This window comes from Tiliqua scincoides, chromosome 3 (genome assembly GCF_035046505.1).
Source record: "Tiliqua scincoides isolate rTilSci1 chromosome 3, rTilSci1.hap2, whole genome shotgun sequence".
NCBI lineage: Eukaryota > Metazoa > Chordata > Lepidosauria > Squamata > Scincidae > Tiliqua > Tiliqua scincoides.
In genome coordinates, this window is record NC_089823.1 from 26,293,617 (window position 1) to 26,313,462 (window position 19,846).

A 19,846-nucleotide genomic window follows, 5' to 3' on the forward strand; every position below is an offset into this window, starting at 1 on the left:
AATTCATGAAAGAATAAATATTTAAGACAGGCCATTACACAATAAAAACCCACAGCACAAAAACACGTTAGCAATAAACAATAGGGGATGAATTGATAAAGAACCCAGCAGCATAAACATGATAAAATTGTTTTTAAAATATAGTGGCAACCATAAAGCTTGATTATAGACCCTAGAGCAAATTAAATGTCACCATAATGTACATGGTAAAATAGCAGAGGGGGGGCAAGGAAATAAAAGCCAAGGGGCATAAAAACATCCAATAAAACAAAATATTTCTTAATTTGCATGTTGACCAACTCTAAAGAGCTTTTTTTGCTGGCTGTCTGATATTTGCAAGGTAGTTTTGTCATTTCTCAAGGTGTCTTTGGGCTTACTCTGGGGGCTGTTGTCAAAAGATGAAGGAGCCCAGCCTATTCCGATACTCATCACCTGACTGAAGATCTAAACTGCAAGAAAACATCCTGTCAGAGAACCTCTGTGGGAGCAATTTAGTCAAAATGTTTGGCTCTCCAGCAAAGTGAGGCAAATGTCAATGTGAGTTCCAGCTAGTTGAGAAAGTTTTTGAAGCTGAGTTTTGAATAGTACCATGTCAGTGATATTTTTTTAAAAAGAAAAAAAATCTACATGTTGTTTAGAGTTGGCTTGAGCATTGGCAAGGGAATTGAGTAAGACTACACAGAGATTACAGAGAGCAGCATTCAATTCCCAGCTGAAATTATTGTTCAGCCATGTGACTCTTTGGTTTTTTCCCTCGTCTAGCTTTAAAGGTTAAGTTTGTTTTTAAACCTGTCCTTACAGTGCATTCAATTTAATCCTGGGAATAAATAGCCTTATCCTATTCTCGCAGTATGCTCCTTTTGAAGGGTGATTTTTGTGTTTGTGTGTGTGCGTGTGATATGAAAACCAGACAGCAGGTAAAATAGGTTCAGAAACAATGTTGATGTCACTTTGCATTACTGCTCCCCATTCAGTCTTCAAGGTGGTACAAGTGATTAAAAATAAAAGTTTAAAGTACTTGCAGTGGGAACATTTGTGACAGGGTCAAATCTATGAACCAGATACCAGAAATGGGATCTATTTGGGGGAGATTTGTGTGTTTATTGCCTTGTCAAGCATGCAATTATCAACTTTGGAGGAAAAAAAATGTATTAAATGCAGCGCTTTCTGGTTTTAAAGAATTAACTCTGATATTTTTTAAAAGGTTGGGATCTGTGTCACCATCTTGAACAGGAGAATATGTCTTCAGCTACAATCCTGTCTGCACTTACCCATTTCTGTCCAGCACACGTGTACACATTTTATCCCTGTTGTGTATATGCAGCATTGGGCAGAAGTGGCTTAAGAACCAATGAACTCAGTGGAACTTGTCTGAGTAAACTAGCAAGGATCCAGCTGAACTAGGACAGAACCGAAACCATAGCTCAAAAGCAAGGCTCAAAAGCAGCAACAACAAAAATGATCCATATAGAGCAGTGTTTCTCAAACTGTGGGTTGGGAACCACTAGGTGGGTCATAAGCCAATTACAGATGGGTTTCCATTCATTTCAATATTAATATGTTAGACTTCATGCTACCAAGGTATATGACTGCATTTGTTACATACAGACCTGTTACAGACCTGTACGTTTAAAAGCTATTATATATATTCTTATAACAATGATGGTAAATGGGACTTACTCCTGGTAAGTGTGGGTAGGATTGCAGCCTAGGATTGTGAAAAAATTTTCCTACTTGATGATGTCACTTCTAGTCATGACATCACTTCCAGTGGTCCTGACAGATTTTTCATTTTCCAGTAGTCCTGACAGATTTTCATTCTAAAAAGTGGGTCCTGGTGCAAAATGTGTGAGAAACAGTGAAATTTCCAATGTCCTACTAATGAAATGTCTCCAGCCTGCAAATTTTCCTGGTCTTCCACCATGTCTCCTACAGCTCCTCTCCTACTTTGTAACCATTAAAAGTAACATTCAGCATTTATTACATACAGACCTGTTACAGACCTGTATGTTTAACAAGCTACTATGTATATTCTTAAAACAATGATAGTAAATGGGACTTACTGGTAAGCGTGGGTAGCATTGCAGGATTGCATTTCCTCTCATGATTCCAGTTTCTGACATCCTCAATAAATTTTCTTACTTTAAAAACTGAAAAAATGTTGAAGTTGCAATGACCAAAAAGGGAGAGGGGAGATTTAAGCACACCCTTAACAGTGCACTTATACATGTTTACTCAGAAGAAAGTTCCATTGTGTTCAATGGGATTTACTCTCAGGTAAGTGTTAATAGGACTGCTGCAAAATTATCTCATTTTAATCAACGGAATTTGAGATCTATAGATGGTAAAAAAGTAGACCTAGACAGGTCCTGTATGCAGGGCACATACACATATGGATGTGTATACACCCCCAGATTATGCATGATGTAAACATAGTATGGTACACACTAAAGCCCAAGACTTGTTCCTGCACCCTACCAAATGTGAATCTTTGGTGCTGGAGCAAAGTGTTAACTTTGATTTAAAAGCAAAAAATACATTATTGTTGTCTGGTGGCAACAGAAGTTGCATGTTGGATTTACACACACACACACACAAACACACATATGTGCGCACACACGCACACACACACACACAAACACATATGTGCACACACACGCACACGCACGCACACACACACACACGTATGTGCACTTGGCAGCCCTGGAAAAATGGTGAATTGTGGGATAATGTATTGTAGCTGCAGTTGTGAAAATGTTGGATAGACCTAGAGTGCATCTCAGTTTGAGGCAAAGCATTTCAGGGGAATTAAAAACAAATCTAACACTGTAATGATGTATCTTTATCATTAACATGAATCAGCTGTGATTAGATCCTAACACAAACCTACACACTTCTTATTAGCTTGAATAAGTGACAGTTTCCCCACATGGTATGTTTTAAATTTAATCTTCTCATCAGCAGGTGCTAAATATACCACCTAAGATTACTAATGGTATAAACAATGCTACAATATTTTAATAAAATCAGTATTTTTCCCTCCTGCAAATTCCTGGCAAGTCTTGCCAAATTAGTACTATTTTTCTTTTTGTAATGAAGCCTTTAATACAATGAACTGCAACTTAAGATACTAGACAATCCAAGAGACTTTAGGAAACTCAAGCATGAGCATCAGTGCTCTTAGACATTAACACTATTGTATTGGCAACCTTCAGTCTCAAAAGACTATGGTATCGCGCTCTGAAAGGTGGTTCTGGCACAGCGTCTAGTGTGGCTGAAAAGGCCAATCCGGGAGTGACAATCCCTTCCACACCGGGAGCAAGTGCAGTCTGTCCCTGGTCTGTCTCCCTGGCTATGGGCCTTCCTTCTTTGCCTCTTAGCCTCAGACTGTTGGCAAAGTGTCTCTTCAAACTGGGAAAGGCCATGCTGCACAGCCTGCCTCCAAGCGGGCCGCTCAGAGGCCAGGGTTTCCCACTTGTTGAGGTCCATCCCTAAGGCCTTCAGATGCCTCTTGCAGATGTCCTTGTATCGCAGCTGTGATCTACCTGTAGGGCGCTTTCCTTGCACGAGTTCTCCATAGAGGAGATGCTTTGGGATCCGGCCATCATCCATTCTCACGACATGACCGAGCCAATGCAGGCGTCTCTGTTTCAGCAGTGAATACATGCTAGGGATTCCAGCACGTTCCAGGACTGTGTTGTTTGGAACTTTGTCCTGCCAGGTGATGCCGAGGATGCATCGGAAGCAGCGCATGTGGAAAGCGCTCAGTTTCCTCTCCTGTTGTGAGCGAGGAGTCCATGACTCGCTGCAGTACAGAAGTGTACTCAGGACGCAAGCTCTGTAGACCTGGATCTTGGTATGTTCCGTCAGCTTCTTGTTGGACCAGACTCTCTTTGTGAGTCTGGAAAATGTGGTAGCTGCTTTACCGATGCGCTTGTTTAGCTCGGTATCGAGAGAAAGAGTGTCGGAGATCGTTGAGCCAAGGTACACAAAGTCATGGACAACCTCCAGTTCATGCGCAGAGATTGTAATGCAGGGAGGTGAGTCCACATCCTGAACCATGACCTGTGTTTTCTTCAGGCTGATTGTCAGTCCAAAATCTTGGCAGGCCTTGCTAAAACGATCCATGAGCTGCTGGAGATCTTTGGCAGAGTGGGTAGTGACAGCTGCATCGTCGGCAAAGAGGAAGTCACGCAGACATTTCAGCTGGACTTTGGATTTTGCTCTCAGTTTGGAGAGGTTGAAGAGCTTTCCGTCTGATCTGGTCTGGAGATAGATGCCTTCTGTTGCAGTTCCAAAGGCATGCTTCAGCAAGACAGCGAAGAAAATCCCAAACAAGGTTGGCGCAAGAACACAGCCCTGCTTCACTCTGCTTCGGATGTCAAAAGGGTCTTATGTGGAGCCATCGAAGACAACAGTGCCCTTCATGTCCTTGTGGAAAGATCTGATGATGCTGAGGAGCCTGGGTGGACATCCGATCTTGGGGAGAATCTTGAAGAGGCCGTCTCTGCTGACCAGGTTGAAAGCCTTTGTGAGATCTATGAAGGCTATAAAGAGTGGCTGTCGTTGTTCCCTGCATTTCTCCTGCAGTTGTCTAAGGGAGAATACCATAACAGTGGTGGACCTGTTGGCTCGGAATCCACACTGCGATTCTGGATAGACGCTCTCTGCAAGTACCTGGAGTCTCTTTAGTGCAACTCGGGCAAACAGCTTTCCTACAATGCTAAGGAGAGAGATGCTGCGGTAGTTGTTGCAGTCACCCCTGTCACCTTTGTTCTTGTACAGCATGATGATGTTTGCATCCCTCATGTCTTGAGGTACTCCACCTTCTCTCCAGCAGAGACAGAGGATTTCATGCAGCTCAGTGACGATGATCTCTTTGCAGCATTTACACTATACATTAACACTATGTTTTCTACAAATGGCTTTAACTGTGAGTATACAGTCCCAGAAAACATCAGACCCTTTTCACGTGATCTCACTGCTTAAGTACGTACTATTAGGAAGCGACCATGGCAAGTAATGTGCTTAGGGTTGCAGCCAGAGACACGGGCCACCCAGTCCTTTGCATCCTTATTTGCAAACTCACTAAGTCTCACTAAGGCTGCAGTCCTGTGCACACTTTACCTGAGAGTAAGCCCTTCTGACTACAATGGGATTCACTTCTGACTTAACTTGTGTAGGATTGTGCTATACATTCATTGTGATTAAATGTGAATAGGTCACCGGTCTTAGTTGTAAGAATGAATGTGTGGTCCTACTGAACACTTGCAGTGCTTTGCAAAGGTTCAAATAGATAAGCACTTTTGCAGACCAGTAAAGACTTTTGCAGACCACTTTTGCAGAACCTTCTCAGGAAGGTTCAAACGGCTGCAGGCACTTCGTTCTTGCCTTGATTCTGCTCAAAACATTTAAGCAGTTAAGTTCCTGCTTAAATTTAAGCATTCCCCCCTCCCCGGTGGAATGCTTGCAACATCTCCAATTGCTTCTTTAGTGTTTTTGCTGCCCCTTCTCTTCTCTACCTTCTACCTACATAGTTACAGCTCATGTAGATGAAGGAAGTTCAAACTGCTTAGGTGATTCAAGGTGATTCATCTCCCATCCCCTTTCCAGGTTCCGAGTGCTTTTGCTTTCACTGCAGACAGGCTTTTGAAAAAAATAAATTTTTAAAAAAGGTACAATTATCTTTGCTTTCCCCACTCCACCTCAGTCACACTGCAGGTTGTCATTTGCCAATTCTGCTACATAAGAGACAATTTGCTGCCTTTGTTTCTGTGTCATAGTACCATTTGACTCCATTTTAAAATGTACTTGATCAGAGTTTAATGCTGCTGCTGTTTACCCGTTTCAAAGCTTGTATACTTCTGATTTGTAGTTGCTCAAAGACTGTTGAGTTAGAAAAAGTGGAGCAATCACACAAAGATCAAAGGGGTTTTACTAACCAGTCACTAGACACAAAAGTGGTGAAGATCAAAGCGAATGTTTCATCTTTTCCTGACTACAGCTTTACCAAAACTTCTACACTTGCATCTGCATGGATGTGCAACTGTCAGAAAAAAAGAAAGTGACTATAATGCACAGTTAGAGCTTTTAAAATGGAAAAAGACCTCCTTTTCTGAAAAATCTGTGAGGCGATAGGCTACAGCAGGGGTCTCCAAAGTACAGCCCAGAGGCCACATCCAGCCCACCATAAGATTTTATCCAGCCCACAGCAACTTAAAATATTTTTTCTCAACCATGTGGTTGGAAAGTTAACACATGCAGGTCTGTCTGCCACACTTCTTTCCGTACAGCCAGAGTGGTGTCAACTTGGCTAATCCTCATTTTCAGTCACCTGGGCCATGTGCTTTAAGACCTTCAAACCATAATTATTCAATGTTAAACCTCACCCTTGCCATTAAAACAAATTGGGTTTCCACATGTTGACTTTTCAACAATTCTGTAAAACAGTTGTGAGGAAATAGCGTCATTTTTGAACATGCATAAACAAATTGTAACAATTCAGGTTTCCACAACAGATCAGGCAGAGACCGTGTGCCATGCATTGTTCGTCTCCACCCTATAAAAGCTGATTTTTTTCAGCCCACAAAAATATGTTAAATATATGATGCGGCCCTTGTACTGAGAAGTTTGGAGACCCCTGGGCTAGAGGGAATTGTGGAAAGGACTATGTGTAAAGGCTGGTGTTGCTTTCCTCTTGGTTAACTTTTTACAAGACCAGCAGACAGTTTTACAAGACAATTGGACTGCCAAGTTGCATTCTTTTATTGTATATGAAGTCTTTTGATTTCAGGATGGTTTCTTCTTTCGTCATTGGGGTGATGTGAGTAGGTAGTACCAAACACCAAGAATATTGCTTTAAAAAAAAAGTAGAACCAAGTTTTGATTATTGAATTGATACACTGATTCACTTGAAGTGGCACGTATGGATAAGCCGCAAATGCTGTTCTGAAAAATGGAAAGGGCACAGCTGCAGCTGTAATTGTGTTGGTGACTGCTGCAGGTAATGACTTGCAAAGCCTCATGGAGGAGGAGCTGATGCCCCAGGCTGCTCCCTGTGTGTCAGAAATGCAAGTCTTGCACGTTTCATTGGGGCAGAGGGCTTGATGATGAAAAGATGAGTGAGCGAGGAGAAGAAAGGCTGACAGACACAAAGCTATGAAATTACAGGGCAGTAGCCCACTCTTCGCATAAGAAATGCTTGAAGGCAGGCTCCCCTGCTCTGTAGAAGTCTGCTGGGGCCAGAAAGGGCCATAGATTCCCTTTTCAAAGCTTCACATCCCCAAGGTCTTCCAGTTCAATTCCCAGCATTTACAGTTAAAAGAATCTTAGGTAGCAAGACTGGGAAGAACCTCCGCCTGATAACTTGAAAAGCTGATGCCCATCAGAATTCTGCGCTTGGTGGATTCAGCCTAAGGTAGCTTTAGGAGTATATTGCCATTAAGTGCATAGTTAATCACAACAGGCTTTTCAAATAGCTTGCGTAATATCATATGCATGCAGCAAAGAGAAAGGTATTTACTGATTCTGACACAGGCAGGATTTGGTGGATGCCAAAAGAGAGACTCTGTTAGGCTCACCACTTGGAAGCTACCCTGAACAGAAGATGGAAGGGGTGAAGTGAGAGCTAGAAGCAAATGGGAGTGATGAAAATCGCTGCCAGTTGTGTTAAAGTTTAATATTATGTAGAAGAAGGAAGGAAACAATCTAGTGATTTACACTTGTACTAACTCTGAAACACTGAAAGTCAACTGGGTATTTAGCATATATTCTGAAAGCACTGAAGAAGGAGAATGTCATAGCTGGAAACTCAATTTCCTTTTGACACTTAAAACATTTCTGTGCTTTCCCAAATTTGACAAGGAAAAGAAAAATAGTGAGTGCAGAATGACACTCTGAGCATTTTGGTGTACTAGACAGGCATAAATCCTCCTACAGCCTGCACACCTCAGTCCCTATATTCTGCTATTGCTTCTCAGTAAATCATTGTCCCTAGGACTGTGCTGTTAATTTATGGAATTCACTGGCACAGAATGTGATAATGGCCAGTCACTTATATAACTTTTAAAAGAATATTAGACAAATTCATGGAGGATATACTTATCTATGGCTACTAGCCGTGATGGCCAGATGCGATGTCCAGGTTCAGAGGCAATCTGCGTCAGAATTATAATTACTGGGAAGCAGCAGCAAGAGGGGGTGTCTTGCTTGTGGGCTTCCCAGAGGCACCTGGTGGGCCACTGTGAAAAACAGGGTACTAGACTAACCTTTAGTTTGATCCAGCAATATTATCTCTATTATTGAATATTATTCAATAATAATGTTATTGAAATTTGAGGAGTCTGAGAGAGACTTGTCAAAGAGGTGCTGGCTGAAACAACATTGGAACCAGGAATTTCTTATCTCTACACCAGCTTTCAAGAGCAGTTCTTTGTTTGTACCTGTCTGATGAGCGACAGGACGGACTAAACTGTGCATCAGCCTGGAATACACCATTTTGCATGGGGAACTGCTGGTGCCTCTCTAATTAAGACTAGACAGTGGTGCAGCATTTGGAAGCAGAAGAATCGTGATGAATTCTTCTCAGATTCTGAATTCTTTATGAATCGTGATGAATTCTTCTCAGAATGAACCTCAGATTCTGATGGTAGGAGGCCTCCAGTCCCAACTGTGCCAGTTCATTTGTCTTTATCTACCTGACATCTTACTCTGGCTCTAATGCAGAATACCATGTGGCCTTTCATTGTCTGCTTCCCTTATTACTTGACCTTTGGGATAGCTAGACTTTGAGTCCTCACCTTATGCAGCAGTATTCCCTAAACTGCATTTTTGTCGATGTCCCTGTTCTTTGCTCCTCAGTTTTTAACCACAACAGAGGCATGCGATAAAAGTTCAGAACAATAATCTCTGATTGCATAAAGAGTGAAAAGCAGCCCCTTGCCTCAAATAACCTTTTTAGTTATCTCTACTGTTTCTGATTTTTTCCCCCTTCTGAAGCTCACTGAATGGAGGGGGAAAATCAGACAAAGCTTTTTTGCCTTCTTCCTCAAACAATACTTCTGAAAAATGAAGGAAGATATATGCAAAGCTGAAGATAATGTTAAATTTTAAAGGAATTCAAATCCCATTTAACTTTCCTGATTTTGATCTCCTCTGCTGCATATACGATTGAACTTTCTTTATGAATATATTCATTAATTACTTTTTCAGGGAGGGTGGAGAGAGGATTGTTTGTGAGTTTCCCCTACTTTATAAACATTCCGTTGGGGCCTTAAAACATTTCTTTTTAGACTAAGCTTCTGATTTTATTTTGATCATTTTAATGCTGGATGTTTTTTGAGTCTTTATGGATGAATTTTACTCCTGTATTTTTGCTGTCCTTTAATATGAGGTGATTGCTGCTGTTTATTTTCTGTATTGGCTTTTTAAATATTGTTTTTATTTTTTTAACTTTTAAAATTGTGTATTTATATATGTATCTATTTATGCTATGTTTTAAATAGTTAAGATATTGTTTTCATATTTTTGTAAGTTGCTGTGGGTGGTCATCTGGGAGAAAAGTGGAGTATAAATTGAATGAACAAATAAATGAACCACCATGTAATATAACTAGGGCTAAACCTAAAAGGGGGACGATGACACTTTTTTCATTCAACCATCAGTTGCTTCTGGTAGCCTTTCAGCTGATTTTGTTTATGGGGAGGGGAAGTGTTCACCTATTCATACTGAGGGTCAAAAGCATTTCTGCTTGCTCTAAATTGGTGTTGTGATATCATTACGTAGTCACTTGGTTGCTTAACACTTATCTACCCACACGTCCTACAGGCAGCACCTATATGTTGCATGTGTATACCCTCTGCCACAGATGCGTCAAGTCTGAAGTTGTGGTTTTTTCCCAATAATTTCAGTGGAGCTCACACAGGACATCCTGGTGGATTGTATCAATTAATTTGTGCTGGGTTTGTTCGTTTGGCACATAGAGAGTAATAAGAATTTGTTTTTACCAGTTATGTCACAGACATTTTAGGTTCACTTATCCACGGATCAGGTCCAGCTCCCACCACATGCCCCCCCCCGCATGTGTCCTCTCCAGAGGTGAAGGGAGTTCTGCACCCCTCATCTCCAGAGGGTCCTCTGAGCCCATCAGTGAAAAAGTCATTTCTGGTTTCTCCATCACATCACCAGAAGTGATGTTTTTAATGCCTTATTAAGGCAATAGGAGGCCGGGGAAGTCCTCCAGTGTTTCCCTGAGCCTCCCAATGCTGTATAAGGCATTAAAAACATCACTTCTGGTTTCAGAGAGAAACTGGAAGTGATTTTTTTTTCCCACTATTGGGTTCAGTCTGAACGCTGCAGAGGCCATGGACAGATTTCAGTGGCCTCTGCTGGGCTCAGAGGACCCTCTAGAGGTGAGGGGAGTGGAATTCCCTTTGGCTTTGGAAGGTGGGGGGAAGAGTTTGCCCATAGCTACGGTTTCATTTAACCACGGGGCAGGGGGGGTCAGAACAGAACCTCAGCAGATATGGGGGCATACCTGTGCTGAACATTCATCCTTCAGAGTGCTTAGTATACTTAAGTAATGAGAGCTTGTCATACTCCTTATTATGCACTTCCTGCATAAAGAAGATTCAGTTCCTCAATTAATTGTGTTAGCAATTGGCTATATCAGTGTGAGATACTGCTAACACAAGTGCAAAAAAACTGTCACACAACAGCTAACATAAAAAGATGAATTTTTTAAAAACTACATGAAGAAATTATTAAGCTAGTCCTTCCCATAAATGATCAAAGAAGCCTGCATTCCCCTGGCTTTGCCATGTATACATGCAGTGGTTGTGCATGGATCAGTTGTCAGGACAATATGGGCTGTGACATATAGGTGAACTGGATTAAAGATTCCAGAACTCACATTCAATTCACAGTGTCAGCCTCTGAAGAGTCCCAAGAAAACATTCTTGGAAGACCCAACCTGGCTGTGATGCATCTGACGCATAGAGATACTTTGCCTTGAGTTTTATCTTTCAGCACCTGGACAGTTCCATTACAAGAGAACATCCTTTCAAGCCTTGCATAACTTTGCTAACTCTGCTTAGTATGTGCGTGCCCATAGAAAATGTAAGCAAGTTCTCTGCTGGGCTACAGACATGGGAGAACAACAGCTTTCCTGGGTGCCACATTTCATTCACAGCAATGTTTAAGCCATTTCTGCCTACTGTTGCATATACAGGGGCCAAATGTGTACACCTGTGGGCTGGACAAAAATGTGTTAACCTCTTTGACATTCTCTGGGGTATTATTTCCCTATGTGGCAAAGCACATAGCTGAGAAGCAGCCCAGGTCACAGCCAGGCAACTATGCTTTATTCATCTGTCTCTATCTTTCTCACAGCCCCTTCTCATCCCATTCAGTTCCTGTGACTATTGTCCTGTGTTTCAACTGCTCCAGCTCATGCCACTCTTTTCATATTGTTGCACACAGTATAGAACACAACATTGTACAATGCCCACTAAGCAGTAAAATGTTCAGTGGCAGCCTACTGGGCTTAGTTTCTTTTAGGAGAGAAAACACCAGGGGTTTGTGGTGTGTTTGTAATATTTGATCTATTTAGAAATATGTGAGCAGGGCAGAAGTAGAGGCAAAGAGCACTCCTACAAGACAGCAGATCTGCTGTTCCACATCGGATTGCCTGGAGAGACCCCGAACCTTCAGCCAACTCATAGTGCACTATCTTTTCCTGTTCTCTTCGTGCAAAACTGCCAGCTCTTATTTCTCATGCACATTCATCTGTGTGTCCTCCCCTCCCCCAAGCTGGAGGGTCACATTCTACAAACTCAAATAAGCCACCTTGTGCATTTTTTTTTTTTTTTGAAAGATGGGATTAAAGATCTTTTCAATAAATATCTCATTCCAAAACAAAAAGAGATCCTCAACTGTCAGGAGACTAACTTCTAACCTTCAGCCGGTCAACACCAGCGGTCATTTATAAGACCTCGCTCATCACTCTTTGCAACTTCTCTGACTTCCAGGCCTATGATTCTCTTCTTGGTTCACTTTCCTATGATCTCTTCCTGCCCCAGCCCTTGTTCTCACACATACACCCCCTAACATTTTTGCATGTTTATTCAGACATAGAGGGGAATTGGAAAAGGGAGGCCAAATGAATGCAATTCACTAGGAAGAGCCTGGAAATCATGGAAACCTGTACCCTGGGTGACAGTATACTGTCACCCAGTATACAGTCACCCAGTATACTGTTACCCAGTACAGGTGACAGGAAACCTGTACTTGGGTGACCAAGTAAATTCCAAAGGGTGACATCACATACCTCTCTTATCTCATGAGTGCACACACTCCTTTTATTTCAATCATCTATATCTCAGTATATCTAAGTAAAGTTTGGCTTTCATAAATTCCAGAAAATCAAATAGCACTTCTGAATGTGATATTCCTGACAACCATAATAAGCATCAGCATATCACCTTCTCTGATTCTTTTTTTGGCATGTTTCTGAACCATCAGTCTATAAACATATACCTGACGCCTCTAATCCCAATCAAGCCATTCATTCTCAAATGGCCTGTTCTTCATTGCCCTCTGTTGCAGGAGCATCCATTGATTTTAATGATGTGACCTTTACAATGTAACTACATGTTTTTGTTAGAGTTTCAGAAATAGCTTTCTTGAGTTAAAAAAAAATACACTGGTATGTTGATCAAAATGTTAGAAATGCTGTTAAAGAATTAGTCCATGAAATATCTAATATAAAGGGCAAACTCACTCTCTGCGGAGTAAATCTCAGACTTTGAAAATTACATTTGAAATGAAAAGGACTTTGGTGGCCTGCAAAATTTGTCCCTTTAGAAAGCAATGTTACATTGAGAAAGAAAGATGTTTTATGATCAAATTGACAAACTGGGTCAATCCCATGTTGCTGGCTTGTGTGTGTATATTTTATAACAAGCAATGAGTTTCCATAAGTTGTTGATGGTTGAACTGTGTTTCGCCACGTTCCCTTTCATGCACAAATCACAAATGAAAATGAAATGAACAAGGTACCTTTTTATGATACTGAACAAATGTCTGAATAAAAGTTAACTATCTGTAGTCTACCAATGTTAAGCAATTCTTGCAAAATGAATGTCTTCATGTCATGCTCTTGCACAATTGGCTATGCTCATTAGAGATTTCTGTCCTTTTTCTGAAACATCAAAGACTGCTTGTTATTAGAGTCACGTCCCATGCTTTGAAGCCCCATTGATTTGGTCCCATATGGCAAACCTTATATTCTTGCAATTTGAATGCAGATATTTTGGTCTCTAATCCCTCATAGCACTTTAAGCGAAGGCGTAGTTCAGTTGGCTCTGGTGCTTCTATTAATATGCTTGAAATTGCATGCCTGCTTTACTGCTTTACTGGGTCAAAGCCTCAAATGTATTTAATCTTAAAAATTTGAACTGCTAGCCAAAACAATGTATGCATATACCCTTTTCTATGTCACTTCCCTTCAGCACAAACCTGTCCTTTCTTACTATCTTACTGTAAAAGAAGGCTACCACAAGGCATGCCTAGAAATTCCATTGTGTAGCAATGTGCTTTTCAGTCCCTTATTGAATTTCCTGAACTGACCAGAAGTGTAATTTAGAGAATTCCCCCACCCACCCATAACATACACACTGTGTTCCAGAGCATATGTGATTTATTCTTCGAGAGCACTTATATTTCTGGCTCCTATGTGGTATAATAAAGTGGCTACCATAAATTATCTTAAAATGCACTGCTTTTCTGCAATTCAGTCAATCTTTATTTGTTGGAAACCGTAGGTCACAAGAAGTAAGAAAGCTTATATACAACTTGAATATATCAAAAAGCAGGTCTTGGACCCTTGCTGTCCATCTCTCCCCTCTGCCACACTGCATTCTCTTTGCCCCCACCTACTACAATGTGCAGTCTTAGGACTGGGCTCAGTCTAAAGATGGCATACCTAACCTCTGCTCCTACTATAACTGATGAACTCTAGACTTGCAGTGCAATCCTATGCATGTCTACTCAGAAGTAAGTCCAATTGTATTCAATGGGACTTACTACCAGGGAAGTGTGTATAGGATTGCAGCCTTATAGCCCAATCTCGTGGGCCATTTACAACAATGGGTCGTAAGGAGGAGGAGACCCAGAGGTGATGCAGCCTACCAGGAGGTAGGTAAAACCTCCTTCTTACTTGCCGTCTGATGTTCCCCCTTATCATGCAATGTGTGCTCCGTTAGCACAGCTGTATAGTTGAAAATGGTAGGGGGTGTATTGGGGTGTTATTTTTTCACCTTAACACTCATAATTTTGTAATATTTAGGCTGTGGCAATTTGAATTATACAGTCTCTCAAAAAGAGTGTGCATGTCTTATATCAAGCCTAAGGGGCCCCCTTAAACCCTTTATCTCCCTCCCCCCTTTAGAGTTTGGTTTTATCTATTTGTGATTGATATAACAAAGCAATTACAGTATATATTGTCTGGATTTGGAAAATGTTGCCAGGATAATGCCTGACCTCTAGTGGCAAGATAAGAGAATTAATAATCGATTAGGTCTCATGCTAATCAGTTACAGATATCCCGGCAGATGACCAATATTATATACAATAAATTTTTGAAAAATCTGTTCAATAAACTTTATTGAATGCATTTAAATGTATTTTCTGTCAGGTTTGCTTAGCGCTGACCCAAATTGAATATGTATATTGATCAATACCTTAGCAAATGAAAATCAATAATGTGTAAAGCTTGGTGATTTCTTGCTAATAAAAGGGCTTTGACAGTCAGGTTGCAGACATTTCAAATAAAAGATTAGGATAGCTGGACTAGGCCTGGACTGATGCTTTCAGGGAGAAGCCCAGAGCAAGTCCTGATGAAGGTGTCGGGAACAAAAGCCAGTGATCTGGCTGTTCCAAAAGTGTCATCTCCTCATTCTCCCAACAGGGGAAGCTTGACTTCCAAGGGGCTTAGAAAGCTTCCTGATCTATCACTCCACAATAAGACCATCAGTACTTTGCTTCAGTTTATTCAAGCCCACAGTTAAATAGAGCAGGAAAAGGGAGGGAAATTCATAGCCCAATCCTGTGCTTCTCTGTGTCCAGGACTGCAGAGGTGTCGAAATGGTGACTGCTGCATCCCATGGGACTGGGAATACCCAGGTGGCCCCAATGGGTCTCCTTAATCTAAACCCACTATTGAACAGGTGCAGATTCAAAGAGATCCATCTCAGTCCTCCCAGGCTGGGAGGGGGGTTGGGAAATGGCAGCAGATCCCTCCAGCCCAGCTCCCACCCCCGCCCACCTTCCCTCGCCCCAGAACACCTCCTCCCCCTGACTTACCACTCCACTGCCTGACAATCGCCCAGAGCTCTGGGCGGCATTTGTCTCCTTCACCCAGCACTGGCTCAGATTGTAAGTGTCACAGGCATGCCTTATGGCACGTTTGCGACACTACACGCCAGCGCAAGCCCATCAGGATCAGGCCCTTTCCTGGCTGTGGCCCCCAACACTTTCTTGGTGGCCCATATTTAGAAGTCCTCCGCTGATAATATAAGCTCGGGTAGGGTCTCTGGGAGTATCATGGAGCCCAGGTGGACTCCTGCCTTATCAGCTTTGCCTCACTCATCTAGGGGATGGGTAGAGGGTCCCTCTGTGGATGGCTGCAGTTCTGCCCCAAGGTAGTTGACTGCTTGGAAGTGCTGAATGCTGCCACTTCCTGGTTCCCAGGTTGACAGCTTGCTGTTGGGGCACCTTGTATCTCCTGCTGTCTGGCTCCTCGCTGAGCTTCTGCTTTTTCCAGGCTCCTGTCCCTAGATCCCTTCCTCATGGGCCCAACCTTCAGTGAGGGAATCTGAACCTGTGTCAGCCCATGCTCTCCACGTTGGGACACGATGGCACTGCACTCCCTCTAGTCTCTTTGTACTCCTCCTTGCTCAGTGCTCCCCTTCATCTACCATGCCTTCCTGCACCTTTGCTTCCCTTCCTGTCTTGTATATCTCCTCCCTTGACCTCCATCCCACCCCTTTCTTCCTCAAGCCTGGTCAGTCCTTCCCTCCTGCAACTGAGGGTGGTCAATACTGAGTGGTGACACTGGATGCCGCACTATTGCTTGGCTGATCAGTGTGACCACTCACCCCCCAGCCCCATTTGACTGGGTTGGTCAGGCATCCCACCTCCCGACTGGTCAATGGGAACATGTGCTCTGATCCACAGCTGGTGGGTAAAGTTGCATGTCCTGCTGCCCAGGTATCTGGCAGAATGTCTTCTTCTCACTACTGTCTGACAGTGGAGCTCGTGGAAGGCTGGATGGAGCTCACAAAAGGCAAAGGCCAAATATTTGGGGCAAGTCTTGGGGTGGATCCCAGCACAAAACCTTCTAATCACTTATGATGCACAGCTTAAAAAAAAAAAAAAGGCTGGCAGTAAAACTGACCCTTGCTTGTCTGCCAGCTGTCTCCAAACTTAAAAAAAAACAAACTTTTATGTCTTTATTGCACTGACAGTGCTTGCACTGAACTACCCTGATACAGTGTTCTGCAGGGGATCCTAATGCATAAATGGGGCTTCCCCATGAGCCTGCCTGCCTGCCAATTTTCAATCACCATCTGAGGTCTATGTGTAACCATTGCCATCATAGGCTCATTTGGTTGAAACGCAGGACGGTGCCTTTTCAGTGGTGGCACTCAGGTTGTGGAACTCCTTCTCCAGGAAGGCCTGGTTGTCCCCCTCATTACAGTACTGCTATTTAGATGGGCTTTATTTAGTCATGACTTCCCATTTTCATTTGGCTCCTGGTTAATTTCTCTGCTGCTTTGTGGTTTTGATGTTCTGGCTGAATTTTTCAGTTATTTGAGCTCTGTTCTGTTTGTTGTTTTTAAGACTAATTTTATTTTTTGTTGTAAGCTGCCTTGGGGGTTTAGCAGCTAAGCAGACTACGTATAAATATTTTAAATAAATAAAAAATGAGAGCAGGAGCTGCCCCTTCTGTTCAGTGTCAACAGAATTTCCCCATTGTGTATGCCAATTCCATGGCTTTTTCTCAAACACAGAAATGAATCCTGGCCTATGTGTAGAGCTAAATGCACATGCTTTATTTCTCATCAGCTGACAGCTCTAGTAGGCAAAGCTTTTTACATTGCACCTTGGTGCAAGTAGGGCTTCCTCATTCAGTATTTAAGAAAACTCAGTAATACAATGGTGATGTGCAGACCCTGCAGAAGTTTGATGGTTGCCCCCTGCTGAAAAAAAGTTGCATGTGCCCCATTGCCACTGCTGCATCCTTGCCCACTGCTCATGAAACAGCCAGGTGTGGGCAAGGAGGGGGAGTCATGGCAACGCACCTCTTATCTGGAGCTTTGGAGCACCACTTTCTGCCTCGGTGCCTATCATGTTACAAAAATGGTTTTGTTTTTACTGTGTTCAGTTGGTTCTGGCCACAGCAAAAAGTGTGGCCGAACTATGGTTCTCTGTAGACTGAACCAGAGGCTACAGGCAAGGAGTGAGACCTTTAGCAGGTTATGAAATCATGTCACTTTCTTGCTGTGGAGAGCTAGGGGGTCAAATTCACCTAGCCAGCACTGCAGCCACTCAAAGGGGAGTGCTCATTCTGGACATCCCAGCTGTTTGAGTAGCTGGAGGGACAGTTAGAAGAGTCTGCTGAACTGGAGGCCTGGAGCAGATTTCAGGTCTCCCCCTAAAACTAGACCAAAAGTCCTCTTCTCTCTCCTTTTTCTGCTGATTTGTGTGTGCTGCATTGCAGGGATCAGAAGGCTAGAATGCCAACACTGAGCCTCTTGCCATCAGTCCCACTTTCAGAGTCACATTACTGGTCTGGGTTGTGCTGGCTGGCAAGAGGCGGGGCTGGGATCTGGCAGTTATGCTGGATCCCAACCCCCATTCCTGGGAAGTTCAGAGCGGCTTCAAGCTGTTCCACTCTCCTTGGAATTGTGCCACCTCAGGAGGTGGCGCAAGTCCGAGGAGACCCATAGGGGCCAGCATGCCTTACCCAGAGGTAAGGGGAAAAGTTTCCCCTTGCCTCTGGCTGAGCCGCTTTGGGCCCCTATCCTGTGCTGGAGGCAGCGCAAGCCTCTTGGCTTGTCTGTTTCAGTGCAGGGTAGGATTGCGCCCATAGTCAGGCAACACATGGGCAGGCTGGCCCTGGGAATATGCATTAAGGAGCTTCTCCAGTCTTTGAAGGGAATGGAACAGCTTCCCTTAACATGATGCTCTTTGTACACATTAGAACTCTTGCAGAATTTTGTGTCAGGGTAACCGTGCCAAGATTGACAAGGCACAGTGTATTTATTATCATGATCACACATAGTGGTTATGCCAAAGATAAAATTCTTGCTGCTAACTGATTGCAATCCTGAAAAGAACAGCTGGAAAAACAAATACTCTGTACATCTGGTTAAGGCTTCCAGGGACCCAGCTAACAGGAATTGGAGAACATGAAGTGTTCTTGATGAAGCCCCAATTGCTTTTTGCTAAAATTGGAAACTTTTCCAGATGTACCAGAAGCTGCTGCTGCAGCCAAATCTTTATCTTGCTATTTCTGCAGTCCCTGGGTCACAAAAAGATTTGCTGAAAATGCAAAGTCTTTGGCTGGCAGTCATAAGAATTGCACTACAATAACTGTATAATTGCAGTGGCACATTAGGGAGTAACTGGTTCACGGCTGCCTGTGTTCTCATAGGCAGCAACAGTGTACTTCATCTCCTGTATGATGGAGCTGTTTTCCATAGGAATTGATAGGTTTCTGCATATGTGTATGAACTGGACTATATTGGAGTTAGCAAAAGGGGAGAAAGAAAGATAAAGGGTGAACTTGACAGGCATTTGATGTGCCTAACAAACAAAAATGTAGACATTCATGGGAACATCAAACAAGAATGCTCAAGATGGATCTTGATTTTATTAATAACCAACTAACCTGAAAAATTGCAGCAGAGAAGAGGAAAGAAATGCCCCTATTTTCCCGTATGATTTTAGTTCATCCAAAAACAGAACTAGAGCAGAAAAACACTGAGTGTGCCATGCAAATATGCTAATCAATACTGAACTGAAGCTGAATTCTTTTCTAACAAACTGAGAAGGCAGGTTGGTGCATGGCTGATTGGCAGTGAGGAGGTGGATCCACATTTGCCATTGTTTGCTTTCCCATCCTCCTCCTCTGGGCCGAAGCAAGAGCGTTGGCAGGTGAACAAGCAAGCAGGGGGAAGCCACTGTTGCTGCCACGCCTCCTCCTTGCTGCTGTCAGGCATTCCTTGGTGCCAGCATTTGGGGAGCCCTTGACCATGAGTCCTGAGGGACCCCCTCTACATGCACAAGCCAGATATCTCCTTCTGTCTGTTAGAAACTGGGCAGGAGATGGAGGGGAGTCCTGTAGCCGAAAACTCCATCTGTTGTGGTTGCCGCTTTCCCTCATTATCTTACCAGATGATGGTGGAGAACAGATGGAGGAGAACAGTCTCATATCTTACCAGATGATGGTGGAGTACAGTAGCCTCAGTGATCTGGACTTTTCCCACCCACTTGGCATTTGAAAATGTCTAGATGCCCTGGCCTCTGATGCTACATCAGCAGCAGGACACCTGAGAATTTTTTAATGGCACCTGGGAAGAAGGAGAGTGGATCACTACAGCTGCTTCTCCATCCTCCATCACCTGGTAAGTGATGGGGATGCTTATCATGCACTAGGCCACAGTTGACTTGTTGTCAGAGGCAGGTAGGGTATGGCTCGGTTTGGATTCTTCAGAAAAACAAACCTTCATCCACACCTGTGAGGCAGCCTCTCTTCACTGGCCACCTCCTGAGAGGATGGGTG

At 43.0% G+C, this 19,846-nt stretch overlaps 1 protein-coding gene across 2 annotated transcripts in view; it reads left to right on the plus strand.

Moving 5' to 3' along the window:
* The window catches only part of MTUS2 (microtubule associated scaffold protein 2), a 226,106-nt gene that overhangs the window by 101,616 nt on the left and 104,644 nt on the right, over positions 1-19,846 (plus strand). Inside the window, exon 5 of one of the 2 annotated variants that reach the window (XM_066619698.1) lies at positions 927-939. The exons of the other annotated variant lie outside the window; for it this stretch is intronic. Within the exon in view, the coding sequence (XP_066475795.1) occupies positions 927-939 (13 nt within the window). The remainder of the gene's footprint in view (positions 1-926; positions 940-19,846) is intronic. 2 annotated transcript variants of the gene reach the window in all.